At 42.9% G+C, this 15,952-nt stretch overlaps 1 protein-coding gene across 1 annotated transcript in view; it reads left to right on the plus strand.

The window, feature by feature from the left end:
• agbl4 (AGBL carboxypeptidase 4) overlaps positions 1-15,952 on the plus strand; it is a 270,285-nt gene that overhangs the window by 175,370 nt on the left and 78,963 nt on the right. The window contains exon 6 of the mRNA XM_019896549.1: positions 6,953-6,992. Coding sequence (XP_019752108.1) covers positions 6,953-6,992 — 40 coding nt within the window. The remainder of the gene's footprint in view (positions 1-6,952; positions 6,993-15,952) is intronic.

Genomic DNA, 15,952 nt, shown 5'->3' on the forward strand with positions numbered 1-15,952 from the left:
GGGTTTGTAAACGCGGTGAGGGGGGTGGGGGGGGGGGGCTTCCTGTTTTTCTTTTCTGAATATTTTCGATTAAACAGTAAAAATGGAACCTTCTCTAGTCGAGTGACACAGTTGAACCAAGTCAAAACTGTCAGTGGGATATTAATAACAGCATGCGTATTAGTAAGGCCAACTCCAAGGCTGCCCAAGCTGTAAAGCGTGGCACGGAGGGGACATTTTGTTATAATCTGGTTGACAACACTGCCGTATAGGCCATAATCAGCCAGGTGCTCCCGTTATTGCCTTCAGAGTCCGAGTATTAAAAAGGAGACAAGTGGGGTGCCGCGGTCGTACAGCCTCGACCCACGGGGTGATGGAAAGATGGAGGAAGGGCTCTCACGGCCATCTCACCTGCTTTTTCTAATTGGTCTTCATAAATGAATCATGAATTCTTGATGGAAATGAATCATGCTTTAGTGTGAGTCACTATGAATACATGAATATTGCCTTCATCGATATTCGTGTGCCAGCATAAGCGACATGTATTATCTATGTAGGCCTGCTTTTAAAGGGAGCTGGAAAGAGGTCCGTGGTCCCCTTGCAGGTGGCCATAGGTAGCCTCTGCCTCCGCTCAAGAGGAGGCGGCTCTCGGCTCTCACAAGGAATAAATCTTTTATTTGGTTTGTTGTATTTTTAACCAGGGGCTCCTTGGTCACGCAACAGCGAGCCCAGCTCCGCCACCCCTCTGCTGCCATCCACGCTTTCCTCTCAGCATCGACACCGATTTTCACTGACACTGACATGCAAGCGGAGACACGACAACATTTCGACTGGCCACTTGCCATTTCCTGTATAAATGAGGAAGAAAAGTCATATTTTTTTTCTCAACTTGAAGTGACATTTTCCACCAGTGCACTGAAGTGACATATTGTATGTGTACTGTTTATAGATGAGATGTGTTTGATATTTCGGAGTCGACTTAGATCGTTTGGACACCACCACAATGGATGCAATATAAAGATTGAAGTGCGGGCTTTCGGCTTTCTATTATTTAAAGGACAATATATCTCTGATATTCTTCTATCAAGCGGGGGCTAGAAAGATTTTATTCCAGCCTAACTTCACTACTCCCCTCCCTCGAGTCGAAGCAAGGCCACGCCCCTCCGAAACCTGCAATAGCGCCAAATTCACAAATTCACATAGAAAGCATATCCAGCTTCAGCAAAGCTTAGCTAGCATTAGCACTGCAAACAAGCCAACGTTAGCCACAGTTGCTACATGGTAACGGGACTTATTCATAATGGTGTGTGACTATAACACGAAATGTTACGATTTGAACTTTGTTTTTTGAGGGGGAAAGCACAGTCACTTGCGAATCAAAAAGACGTGATCGGGCAGAAAGCGCGTCGGGCCAAATGAGGCCTGGCCATAGTTTTGGTTATTAATTTGCTTCAAACTCTGTCTTGTCGTGCATAACAACAACGTTCTAAAATACTTCTGGACTTAACTGTAGGGCAGCTCTTGAAGCTGCACTTTTCATGCCTCTGACATCATCACATAGATGACTTTAGTGGGCCAAGGCAGTTGAACCGTCAGAGCTTGTTGAGTCCATGAGCTCATCCTTACCTCATTTTCCTTCCCCCCTTTGTTACCAAGAGAGGATGACTAAGACACACACACAAGCCAAAATAGGAGCTCTTAAAGTGCTGCCGATCCCGTGTGGGTGTCATTTTATCAGTGCAAGTTACCGGGATGTTGTCACCGTACATATTATTCATCCGTAATCAAGGGGGGGGAATTGATTTGCAAGAAGATGAATCGTGACTGAGACGTTTTCAATGAAAACTTCATTGACGTTTGCCTTCACCATGTGTTTTTTTTTTTCATAACATTGAGTAGAGCACACAAGAAATAAAAGCAACAATAATTATTGTAATAATATACCACCCCGCCCATACGCAATACCTTGCAGGAATGAAGGTCACATCCTAATACCCCTGTTTAAACAGTGCATGTCGTCGGGTTGTGGCTGTGTATAATTTAGCCATATTGACTTTAAATTAATTTGAAATGAGCTACAAAATGATATCTCTCATGCCCCGTCTCACTTTCCTCTGCGATAACCCTCGGCAGAAATGAAAAGTCGTTTCTGGAAGAAAAGTTGGTAGATTGGTTTTTGGATGGATTGAGTTTGAATATTAGGATCTAATCGTAAATTAGGGGAGGTCTGGTACAAGATGCTTTTTTTTTCCCTTTTTTTATTTTATTTACGAATGGTATCACCCCATTTGAAAGGCTTCTGAGACAAATTAAGATGACTTCACATTTTGCATTCTGATCTTTTGAAGAATTGTGTTGGTGACCTTTTTTTATACTCATTACAGCATTTAGAAATCCCTCTGGGTTCGGTGTTTGTCAGAGTCATATCGGAGGACTATTTATTTAACCAAACAAAAATCCCAATTAATATGGAACAGTGATTATAGATACAAATAAATCGAGTATCTGATGGCAGCATTCCGACAGAAACCAAGCAGTTTGTCTTTTAGTCAGAATATCAATTTTCATTGGTTTTAACTCTCTTGCAAATTTGCATCTTTCCACTTACGCAGGCACGGATCGAACTTTGTCAGGCGCTGCATTAATAAACATCCCAGAATAGGAGCGCTGCTCAAGGCTTGAGTGGGGAAATTAATCCATGTTTTTATTCCAGTTTTAGATTATGGATGCCTTAAAAAACTTAAGTGAGTTAATTGCAATTCATATGTCTTGATTCAGTTCTGGAGGCTCTGTTTTTTTGTGCGGAAAAACATCGATTTAGCATTTAGCATGATGGTGACTTTGCACCCCAGCTTTAATTTAAGAGGTTTGACAATAAAATGGTGCTTACCCTTTTGCAATTCTAGTTAGCTGTTATTTGAGTGAACCTTCATTTCAAATCCATTGTGGTGGTCGACGATGAGGGCAAATTCATAAAAATAAAAACAGTCGCCATTTAAATACCTGCCGACCGAGCTGTATGTTGTTTGTCGGAGCAGTGTGTGTTATTCACAGTTTTTGTACACCAACCCTTATTGCGTAGTTTATTAGCCACTTGGAGTTAGATGAAGCTAATTATGTATTGGTTCTCTCTTCAATTGGCAGGTCAATCCCAAAAGACCCTTTGCAGTGTGCATTTGCGTCCGTGTGCGGGCTTGTGTGCATGCGTGTGTGTGTGTGTGTGTGTGTGCTCAAGAGTGTGCATTTGCGTCCGTGTGCGGGCTTGTATGCGTGTGTGTGTGTGTGTGTGTGTGTGTGTGTGTGTGTGTGTGTGTGTGTGTGTGCGCGCGCGTGTGCACATGTGCGGCAGTAAGATGGCAGCGGGCAGCCGCAGTGAAATCGTTCTTGTGATTCCTCTGTCTTCGGCTGTCTTATTTTAGACCCCAAAATGTTTCCACTAGGCCTGCACCCTGACTCTTTCTTTGTGTGTTTTACTTGTAGACTTCATTTGTTAAAGACTTATTGAAGACATGTTTATAAGGATAGGTGTTCTGTATAGCAAACATGTATATGGATGTCATTGTTACACTCTTGTGGACAATATTGTCTGGAAAGACTCCGAGTGCACACAATTGTAGTTACAGCCAGCAGAGGATGCTGAAGAACCAATATGAGTATCTAACTCACCATGGAGTTAAAAAAAAATGTCCCGTTTTAAATTTTAAACCAGTTAACGCAGCCAAGACTCTTGGGACTTGGTGACGACCTGCCCAGGCGCACTCGCCTCCCTACTAAAGTCTGCTGGTTTCGACTCCAGTGCACCCGTGACCCTAATGAGGAAAGCTCTATCAAAAGTGGATGGATGGATGGATTGATAAAAACTGCCTATAAAATACAAATAAATGCAAAGTTCAATTTTAAGAAGCGTGGGAGTGAGTAAATGAGAACATTTTTAGCGTTTTTTTTTTCTGCGTGCCCTATTTGAATGTATCGTTATCTCCCAGTTCAATTCTTATTTTATATTCAGAAGTAACGCTCCCTCACTCTATCAGTCCAATGAGGTTATGCTCATTTTGTCAATGTTCTATTTCTTATTTCTTATTGTTGCTATGCAGGCAACTGCTTTATATTATCTGGAAATTGCTTTATGATTTGGGGCATTGATTCCATCTGCGCCCGTGGAATCGAAGGATTGGCTAGTTTACAAATCCACGCGTCTTTAAAGTGAACTCGACAATTGTAATCGTTCAACTCGTTTAAATGGAAGGTAGAAACTCTTTCATATTTGTACTTTGACAGAAAAAATGTGCCCTCATAGTCATGGCTCAGGTGAAGTGAAAAGGAGGGTTTTAGTGTTCCCAATCGTTTCTATGACATAACAGACTTGATATTTGTATGTTCTTAATTCCTGCAGTGGCTCCGTTCCCTCCGTCTCCAGAGGTGGTCGTAAGAGTACGGATGCGTTACTGTGAAAGTAGGGCTCCTGTGGACGGAGTGTGATCTCAGCTTGCACGCTTGCCTGTTGTGCGTCTCATGTTGTCACAGTGACCTCTACTGCTTGCTCGGTCACCCAGCCGGCAGTGGCTCATGTGGTTCAGCACATCACATGCTAAAGCCATGTGTCATCTTCCCCCACAGCCCTCCACACGGTCAAGCAAATAAAACTTGAATTTATTTCTAGGTGTGTTTGATTTAAATGTATCATGTAAAACAAGTGTATACTTTTTCATTAATGCGGGTACAAAAGTCCTGCTGAATATAGCGGAGTAAGCTACGGTACTGCTTGCAAAAGGTTAGCCTAAGATATCATATGTTTTAGTTTTGTCATTTATCGAAGCGAAACCTCAAATTATATACAATATCAATGAGCAACCACCAGTTCACGTCACCCATGTGGTCTTAGCTTTGGAATCCCAATGACTTGTCTCTTTTCTAGAGCTGGCTTCTTCATGAAAGTGGTAGTCTGCCCGTTTAAAATGCTCGCACTATTTGACTGTAGCCTCACTTCACTACTCCCGCCTCCCCTCGAGTGTCTGACCAAAGCCACGCCCGTTGATTATGTGCACTCAAAACGAGCCAATGTTAGCTGTGGCTGCTACGTGGGTTGTGTGAACTAAATGGAAAGGGTTTGAAGATTTCTTTTTTTGGGTGTGAAGTGTGTACCGTATGCAGAATCATTGAAAACTAAACAAAGAGGTGATACTTAATTTTGTGTTGTTTTCTGAATCGTCTCAGCTTCCTGTGGCCCCTCCACCTAAGGAAGGCAGCTTCTTTGTTCACCCTCGTCTTATCTCTGTCTCTGTACAATTTCTTCTCTTTAACTTTTGTTGCGAACCAGAGGTGGGTAATCCGCAGTAGTTTCAGCAAAGCTCCCGTAGCCCACGGAAACAAGTCAGCGCGAGGCTTCGTAGTGTGGCCACAAGTGCATGGCAAACACCTCGTTGGTCACACCTCTTGTCTCTTATTGGTTGTAATTCTTTGTGCATAGCGGTCTCTTAAAAAAATGTACTAGAGGTACAGAATTGGTCCATAGGGGGCTGTTTTTTTGGGGGGGAGAATATGCACACACCAGACAAGAAGACTGGAGCTGAGATTCAAATCTCTAACTTCAGAACTGTGAGGCAGAATAGTGACATCTTCACCACTGTGCAACTTATCAGAAATAATACCTGTTCATTCCAATGGAAAACCCTCAGTTGAGATTCAAATCAGGCCAACCCTAGTAGAAAACTGCAATTTGTGAGTACTTTGGGACTATTTAGTAAGATTAAAAAAAAGTAGCATAACAAAGAATATTACTCTGCTGAGAGAGGAGCATAACTTTAAAAAAAAAAATAACTGGCCTGTGTCGTTTTTGGAGCATATTGCCGAGTCAAAGAACCTTCTTTTGGAGTTACATCATCACAGCAATCATGTGCCACTTTACTTTCATATCGTACGCCATAAGTCTCTCTTTGTTAGAGCCTCCACTAAATACTAAATGAATGTTTAGTCGGCCATCAGCGTGTTCCTCTTGAGGCATGCATGTGAGGCGAGAAGGATTCACAGAATTTTATCAGAGTCTCTGCTTTTCCCTCCGAGCAACCGGTCAATGTGCCTGGATGTAAATGATGTGTGGCTTTGACCCGTGACCTAGCAAGTGTGACACACACACACACACACACACACACACACACACACACACACACGCACACACACACACACACACACACAACGCATTCACGCACACACTCGCCCACACAGACCTCTCATCCGTTCCTTGGATATCTTTTTTCCTGAGGGACTGTTGGTTCAAGAGGGCTGAGGTGTTGATTACTGCAGTGCTCCCAAGTCAAGCATGTGTGTGTGTGTGTGTGTGTGTGTGTGTGTGTGTGTGTGTGTGTGTGTGTGTGTGTGTGTGCGTGTGTGCGTGTGTGAGAGCGCGACAGAGAAAGAGTGGCCTCCTTCCGTCTCCTCTTTTAGTCCACTTTTCTCACACACCGAAAAAGTTACAGTTATAAAGCTAGCTAGGCTACTTTCAGCTACATCCTAAACTTCAGCTTTGCTGGTGCTATTTCTTCTCTCCAGGCAAGGTTTTTGTGTTTTTGGTCATGACACCCACTTTAATATGGTTGTAAAAAAGGCATCACCAGCAGTTAGATGTGGTATCTGTGTGCACAGTATCTGCATGCAAATATATCAGTATCTGATATCACACACTGATGTGTGTATCAGTATTGGTGCAACATTTGTGTTTACTCGATGAAGTTGTCCTTGTGTGTATTTTTGCACTCTACATTATGTCCGTGTTGAGGATTATTAAATTACATGGATTCATAATTCTGTCCAGGGAACAAAAACAACAACAAAAGTGTTGTGCTAACTAAAACCTAAAAATATGAAAACAAAATATATTTCCCAGACTGTCACTTAAGAATTTGGTGTCATTTGATTGTGAAAACATGCAATATTTTGATCACGTGATGTGCTAACAGCCGTTTTTGCTTCCTTTCAGCAACAACGCCAGCTGGACCTGTTAACCATCACCAATTGTGGTAAGTCATTGGCTCTTTTCCGCAATTGACTGAATTAGAACCACATTGAGATGGTGCAGTTGGTACCTTGGCATCGACACTGATCGATTTCCTTTTTGTAAGATGAACCTGTACATTTGGATGAAACCTCTGTCACGGTGCACATCATGTTAGTCTATTTGGTGGTAACACATTGCACAGCCCCCTCATTTGTCCAGTTGTGAGAGAGGCATCGATGTGGCGAATGGACAGAAGTTTGCAAACTCAGAGGGGAACCAGATGGGAAAGGCAAAGGGAGATAGAATGACCCATATGTCCAAAGTACCTGTGAGATCTAATGAGCTTTGTTTAGAATTACGCAGAAGTGAGACTCTTGCAGCGCAGGTTAATTTTCAGAGGTTTACGTTGCAGCTGTTCTTACAGACGGCAGCAATACCGACGCTGGCTGGTCTTCACAGCTTGACAGAGAGGCAGTCGCAGTGAGGGAAGAGGTGGGAAGGAATGCGAGAGCGTGAGGAAGACTTAAAAGTACTGCAACACCTTCTGCGGCTAAGTGACAAGTTAAAAAAAGACATACTACATGTGTGGAATTTCACCCCCCCCCCCACCATTTGAGTTGTCAGTTGGTGTCTTAACACGAAAACTACAAGGCAAATTTATGGATGACTTTGCGGTGGGGTGAAAGAAAAAAATATCAGATTCAAATCTGTTGAACAAAGGTGCAAAACTGCTGAATTTAAATGTCTGGGTTCGGGCTCTCTTGAAGTTCTTCCTCTCTCAGCAAGATTATGCAGAACTAAGTTAGAGGCTGATGGTAAAAGCTCCAGTCATTCGAAGTATGACTTCCTCAAGTTAGAATCACCTGTAGGAACGCTTCTCTCTGCATCGTGTGCTTTCTGCAATGTGAAGCGGGCCAGAATCATCACTTAAGAGCGGCACATTAGACGACATTCCTCCGCTTAATAGCATTTGCCTATTGGAGGACAAACACAAATGAATAATGATAGATTTTTGTTTACCCTGCAAAACAGATAAACAACCAAATCAAGTCAGATCTGACCTCTAATACAGAATTTGCTTACTTGCCTGGCATTGATAGCCGAGCTTTTTCTTATCTTCTTGTTAATCGATTGCCAACTGCAGATTAGAATTGAGTGAAGAACTATAGTTACCAATGCAGTCCCGTTGCCTGATCAGAAGACTGAAAGCAGCCACACGCGTATTCAAACAAAAAGTAACAATGAAGCTCTCACCACTTGAGCGTCAACTGCTTACCCTCTTTCTCGACCACATTTCGTAAATTTTCAGGGTAATGTAACTTTGATATATATATATATATTTTTTTTTTAAGCAAGCCTTACTTTTAATTCACAAGCGATCGCGATCCAACCATCCGTCCAAACCTTCATTTCCTGAAATGCTTGTGCTCATTGTGGTCGTGCGTGAGCTGGAGCCAATCCCAACCGGCAATGCAAGATCCACCTCGCGCTAGCATTAGCCAGCCAATCGCGTGGACAAGTGCTCTCATTGTAGCATATTTGTGTCGCCCCGTCACACTTTGTCTTTCCTCATTTACCCACCGTCAGCCCACTCTGTCTCATCTTCATACTGTAGCATCGACAGCAGGAGGAGTCACTGTGGGCTAACAAACTTTATTACCCCAGTGGCTAACATGTTTTCAGCCATTGTGTTCATTTGACTAGCCAGTAAACAGTCTCACACCTAATTGACTGGATCAAAACACGCAGGCTTTGTGAACGTAGCATGTGAAGCTGTAACTGCTACACACCATATCTATACCATCTCCCTCCTCAGTGATATTTCCCACACTCATACGGGCACCACCCACACAGAGACCCACTCCAACCTCTCTCGACCCTCCTTAATTGGACACTTGAGCGGCACGCGGCTGCATCTGGCTTCTGTTGAACACAGCCTGACATTTCAGACTGCTGACCTTTCCAGCCCCGCCACGACTAAATAATGATTAGTCCCGGCAATGCTTTTCACCACAGCAACGGCAACACAAATTAACTGCCGCCGCGCGCGTGCACACACACATGCACACAGAGGCGCACAACAAAAACACCTGAACGCTTTGTCTTCTCACAGTGAGAAAATGGGGTGCGGACATTGATTTGAGAGGCCATTGTCATTCTTTTGGCCCATCGATTAGATTGTCCTTTTCCATACGTGCATTCGGCGCACAATAATGTGTTGTTGTAAATCAACTCGGCTCGCCGCTCTTTAGTTTCTCCTTTCGCCTTTTATGCGCTCTCAGCATTACGGTGGGGGTGAAAAAAAAAGGGCAAATATATTCATGAAAGCCGGGCAAGTTTGAGAGGACATTGGCACATGAATTCAGTGTGTGTGCATCCAATGCAATGACAGGCATTTGCTAAATGTTTGGGCTTCTTCATTTTGCTGTCAGAGCAGAGCAGGAATAGAAGAGGAGAAGCAATTAGTAGTGCAGCAATAGGGAAATTCAGTTCAATAAAGTGCACTGTAGCAACACACAAGATGAAGAAAATCCATCCATCCACCCATTTTCCAATCCGCTTGATCCTCACAAGGGTTGCGGGGGGAGCCGATCCCAGCCGTCTTCGGGTAGTAGGCGGAGGACACCCTGAACCGGTTGCCAGCCAATCACAGGGCATACAGAGACGAACAACCATCCGCGCTCACACTCACACCTAGGGACAATTTTGAGTGTTCCATTAACCTGCCATGCATGTTTTTGGAATGTGGGAGGAAACCGGAGTACCCGGAGAAAACCCACGCAGGCCCCAGGAGAACATGCAAACTCCACACAAAGGCCGGAGCCGGGATTGAACTCACAACCTCTGTATTGTGAGGTCGAAGCGCTAACCACTCGACCATTGGGCCACCATGAAGAATATTAAACAAATATTAAAAATATAGATATTTGCAGACAGAAGCATTGTATGTGGAAAGTGTCATGAATAATAAACAATATACTGTACAATATATGCAGATGTGAATGGCAAACATTATAAATAAATTGATACCATATAAACAGAAGAGAATGTGAATGGAAGTAAGCACTGTATGTACAAAAAAAATGCATAATGAATAGTCTGTGCATAAGCAGTTGGCGATGAAATAAACAAAACAATGACTTTATGAGCAAAGACTATGTGAACAGAATACCACACTAAAGTATGTATACTACAATGACGTGAAAAATATCTCCCTCTTCTGTTTTTGCAGTTTCCCGTTTTTGCAGTTTCCCTATTTTAATGTTTAAGGTCATCAAACAGATATAAATATCAGAAAAATATAACCCAAATAAACATAAGACGCAATTTTTAAAAGGTGATTGTATTAATTAAGGCCCAGTGTGGAAAGAGTATCTTCCTGCATTTTTTCTGGTAAAGAGCAGAAATCCTGGTTGAATCAATCAGAGCAAGTTGTCCAGGGCCTGAGAGAACAAAGCAGCCCCAGACCATCACACTACCACCATCATGTTTGAATGTTAATTGATATTCATTTTTTGAAATGCTGCGTTACCTTGATGACCGGTGTAACGAGACACACACATTACAAAAAGTTTAACTTTCAGCTTATCAGTCCACATTTTTTTTCTTTCCAAAAGTAAAATGAGTCGCTATATTGTTTTTGGTGGGCTGTTCATGGTTTTCACTTTGGAACTCCTGGGCATGTCATTTTTGCCAGTTTTTGTCTTTTAGTTGCATTATAAACACTGACCATAACTGAGGCAAAGGAGGCCAGCAGTTCTTTAAAAGTTGCCCTGGGTTCTTTGTGGATGAGTCGTCACTGTGCTCTTGTGGTAATTTCTGTAGGTTGGCCACTCATGGGAAGGTTCACGGCTGTTTCATGTTTTTTTCCATTTGCCGATAATGGCTATCATCATGGTTCACTGGAGTCCTAAAGCTTTAGAAATGGGTTTCCAGACTGATAGATGTCAATTATCTTATTTCTCATCTGTTCTTGAATTTCCTTGGACTGTGGCAGCTTTTTGAGGTCTTTTGGCTGTCTGTCAAACAAGTTCTATTTTAGTGATTCCTGAATTGAACAGCTCTGGAAGTAATCAGGCTTGGGTTTTGTTCATGAAAATTAACTGAGCTTTTCAAAAAAAATAAAATAAAAATCTAATAGGCCACACTTAATTCATGATTTAACAAGGGGGGCAATTCATTTTTCACACGGGTCCAGGCTGCCTAAAATAGTATTTCTTCCTTAATAAATAAAATCAGCATTAAAAATGCATGTTATGTTTAAATGGCGTATCTTTTGTCTTATATCTACATTTGTGGTGCAACAATACTATATGCTGTGTACAGTACATGCAACTATCAGCCTGAGAGTACAACTGTACATGAATAAGTAATATCTTAACGATTGTGTACAGGCTATTGAAAGCAACATTAGTTTAAACGTTGTTCATTACAGCTCCCCTTTCTGCAGTTATCTTTTTGTTCATCTCTTTGTTTCTTCCGGCAAACACACGGTACATTATTACACTGAGGTCACATTAGTATCCAGCCGGCTGCCGATATTCAACGGCAGCACGAATGAGACTCGTACAGTTCAACTGTACGGACCTCACTTGTACCACACAGTCAGAAACACAATCATTTTAGTCATATTGTTCCCATGGAAACAGCATTCAGTGACAAATTGTAATTTCAAAGTGGGTCACAACAGCTGACAACGGAGGTACGGTGTTCACGAGATGCGACAAAACAAGTTGCTCATGCTGCACAACTCACACGCAATTTCGACTCAGGAGGGACTGTGTCATGTGTGCGTGATGATGGTGGACCCCAAAAAAGCAGGGAGGCAGGAGAACCAGGGAGTACTGAAAAAAATGTGTTGACAAAAAACACTTGCGGGGATACATCGAAAAAAACTCAATCCAAAAACACAAACAAAGTCTTGACAAACCCCAATAAACCAAAGTAACAAATAAACAAAAATCCATTACAGTGAAAATAACAACGCGACAGCAACAACGATCCGACAAAGACTGACAGAAACCAGGGAACGCAACGCAAGCAGACTGACGAGACAACAAGGAATACCTGGACAAGACGCAAAGGGTTGAGGGAGGGAGTTGATTGGTTTACACAAGGGACCGCAAAAAAAAAAAAAATAATTACACACATTATATATAGTGGCGGTGGCACCGTCATCAACTTGTTAGCACGCCGGCTTTGGGTTTCCTGTGTGGCGTTTATGTTCTCCACGTGCCTGTGTGAGTTTTCTCCGGGTTCTCTGGTTTCCTCCCACATTCCAAAAACATGCAAAGTCGGTTAATGGAACAGTCTAAATTGTCCCGAGGTGTGAGTGTGAGAGCGAACGGTTGTTCGTCTGTGTGTCCTGTGAAAATGAATAATTGAATCAACTTTTACTGACTCTTACTACACAATGAATCGATGAGCTAATGGATTGATTACGTATTCGATTCTACAAATATTTGATATCTGCAGCCCTGCTATCAAGTATCCTGAGCGAGACGCTAAGCCTCAAATTGCTTCTAATGGACATATTGCCGCACTTCACCATTTCGGAAGTAGTGAAGAAGAAAAGCTAAAGGAGTGAAGGTGCTATAAACATATCCAAACTATTTGTAACTATGTATTTATGTCTCCATTGTCACACTGCATGGTGCATTTCGCAGATTGTGCTCATTGAATTCTGTCATAGTTTGGTTGAAGCCTCCTTCGAAAGCCTTCAAGTCGAGACAGATTATTTACTACTTTTTGTGGCAGCGCCATTACTGTCCAGTTTTGAAGGAAACACTTTGATTGTCCCGCTTCGACCGGTGACCCTCTTTGTTTATTCTTGTTGCTTCAGCGTAAGATGTTTGCAGACCAAGACTTTCCTGACTTTTTCTTCCCAGAGTATTTCTGTGAAATAACCATAATGAGTTTCCCAGTCGCTTTTTAGAATTCAAACTAGAGTTTGAAGTGCAGTCTTCTTCGGTTGGTTCCTGTGGTGCCATCCTCCTTTAATTAGAAACAATAAAAGTGGCATCAACACAGCAAAAACACTGCAGTGGATGTATAAAAATGGGTAGGACACACTGTGCGCAATCTCCTGCCTGGTGTACATATAGACCTGCGTTGATAGAAATCTGAGGGGGAGGGCTTAAATTTCCGCTTGAAAGACTTTGCTTTCAAGCTGGCAAGCTGCAGAGATTTGTTTCCGCGGAGGCACCTGAAAGGAGGCAGGAAACAAGCAACACTAAAGGGGAAAAAAAAGAACCTGGTATTTTTGAAAACATGCTTTTTTATAAATTATCAGCTGTGAAAACAAGGCTTCCTATTATTGACCTAATTATGTATCGTGATAGTGTGAATTTGCATGTTTTATCTCCCTCCTCTTCTGTATGTGATAGGGCGCTTCCATTTTGTTGCGGTGTAAAAAAAAAAAAAAAAAAACACACATCAAGAAGGGGGATGGCTGCCGATGAGAGGGAGGAAGCGAGGTGGGGAGCATTTGCCGCTTCATATTGAGCACTTTGTTTTATTGAATGCTTTTCCGCAGCGTGGCTAAATAAGCAGCGGTATGCTAATGAACGTTGGAACCGGGATGCTAATGTAGCATGCGAGGGGCGTATCTTTGTGAGCCAGGCGAGGTTCATATTTTCAAAATGGGCCCGCGGCCCCATATTGAAAATGTTTGTCATCAAACAATGACTTACTCCACGCCCAAATGTTCTCAGCAAATATGATAATTTCATGCTGCGTACACACAGTCGACTGTGTCTTTCTTGTTGTTGCGTGCAGGGAACAAGAGTGAGTGTTGCCTCTCCTCTTTGACCAAGAGTGGGGATGTGACCAAGGCGGTAAATAGGCTGTGAACAGGCTGGAGGCTCCAAGATGATTTCTTTGTCACCAGTGGAGCCACCAGTGTTGCCGAGCACTGCTGTGGAGCAAATCCTCCCACAGAGCACTGATTGGATTTTTGTTCCGCCGAGCCTTTTGTGTTCATAGCGTAGGGACTAGATAATAGGGGTTGATGCCACTCAGTCTTCCCTGTTATGGCTGGTGGATTGAGTTCTCGGACTCTGTGTGCGTGTGTGTGCGTGTTTGTGTGCGCGTGTGTGTGCATGGCTGCTATTCACAAACGAACCGGGCAGAGGGAATGTGTTGGCATCCGGGCCGTGTGCTGAAATTTCCATGATTACTAATGTCACGGCTAAATAAAATGTTAATGGAACAACCTGCCACTCAGCTAAAGCCCCACGAGAATGTTCAATGTCACAAACAATGCGGAGCTCACCTTGCCAGCAGATACACACCAAAAAAACGGTCAAGGTCATCGTCATCATGGTTTGCCGCTCACTTATGGTCCACGTGTGCCAAGTGGCGTATTGTAGAATACTGTGCTGTATATATAAATAAAAAAAAAATGTTGAATTATTAATTTCCATAGGGAAAATCCACATTTAATTGCCTTGTTTTCTCCGAGGGGGTCAGCCCGTCAGGTGCAGGAGCATTCCTTTAAATCCAGGGAAAACGCCAGTCAGCTGTCCTCCGTGTGACTTTGTACTGACCTCTAATGGAGACGGAGGAACCATACAGAGAGGTTATTACAGGGCAGTGACTGCTAATGACAGTTAAACAGCGACCTTAAGTGTTGCTTTCATGATGCGTTAAGAAACCAGACATGAAACGGAACGGTCACACACTAGTCACTCTCCATGATTGAGCGTCGGCAGACGATGAATGAGTCATTGATGAAATTAAGTGTGATTTCCACTTACTGTATATGGTATGACTACTTTTTTTTCCCATATGTAATGGATACAGCTGCACTTTGCTTCCATTACCCTTCATCACTTTGAACACAAGCTAAGTGATGCTTGAGATGTTTTGCAAATTTACTGGAAGATAGATTTCAAATTAATTGTGTATGTCGCAGCTCTGGGGGAAAAAAAATCCCACATTAAGAAACAGATCTTGACATCAAATCATGTGTGCCACATGCATAGCACCCCTGATGTTAACATTTTGTACAACCCCCTTTTGCCAACAAAACATCTTCTCCTATCGTGTTGTCGTGAAGATGGGAGAATACAGAAAAAGGGAATTTTTCGCTATTCATTTTCCGCAATCTCTCTAAATCAACCAGCAACCTGGGTCCTGTCCTCGCTGGGTCCTCCGCACTCTTCTCTTTAGCTCACTGTACAGGTTTCCAAAAGGGTTTAGGTCTGGGGACCGATGGCCAAGGTAAGAACTTGATTCTGTTTCTGGTGAACCATTTTTTCAATTTTCAATTTGAGAGTATGCTTCTACAATAACAATTGAATTTATTTACAGGCTTTAACACATCTTAACCGGGGATGCCAATAATTATGGAGGGCACTGTATGTATCAATCCCCAAAAAAAGTGAAGATTGGCTTGTGTGATAGCTTGTGTTGCTTTGCATGTACAATAATTGGTGTTAAATATTAGTGGAATAGTCATAAAATAATTGCAAAGTTGTGATATGCTTATTTTACAGGCAGAATACTTGCTTGAACACTTTGAAGTGTAGAGCCAGAAATAGCAAGTATCACACAGTAGAATCTGAGTGACCTTGACCACCTTTCACGGGGCAAATGGAGGAATTTAAGTGTCTGCGTGGTCACACGTTGAGTCAACGGCGTTGTTTTTCACTGCACTGTCCCTCAACATACCCTCTTTACACCTGACCATAGCACTTGACACCGTCGCATGGAGCCCCCACATCCGCCAAACAAGAAGCGAGCGTTGGGTTGGCCCGGGTTTTAGCTGCCATTATCTGTCAGATGCTGTGCACCTGTGAGCCAGGCCACATGACGGTGGTTGCCGCTGGTTGCTCAGCCAATCCCAGCAGCTCCCTGCTGTCAGTTAGAGCGGCAATAAAAGTTCTCTATCTGACAGCAGCCCTAGAGGAAAGGCGAAGAGAGGCAAAGACGCAGGTGTGTGTGTGTGTGTGTGTGTGTGTGTGTGTGTGTGTGTGTGTG

Source organism: Hippocampus comes, unplaced genomic scaffold (assembly GCF_001891065.2).
Source record: "Hippocampus comes isolate QL1 unplaced genomic scaffold, H_comes_QL1_v1.1 scaffold22, whole genome shotgun sequence".
In the NCBI taxonomy this organism is placed as follows: Eukaryota; Metazoa; Chordata; class Actinopteri; order Syngnathiformes; family Syngnathidae; genus Hippocampus; species Hippocampus comes.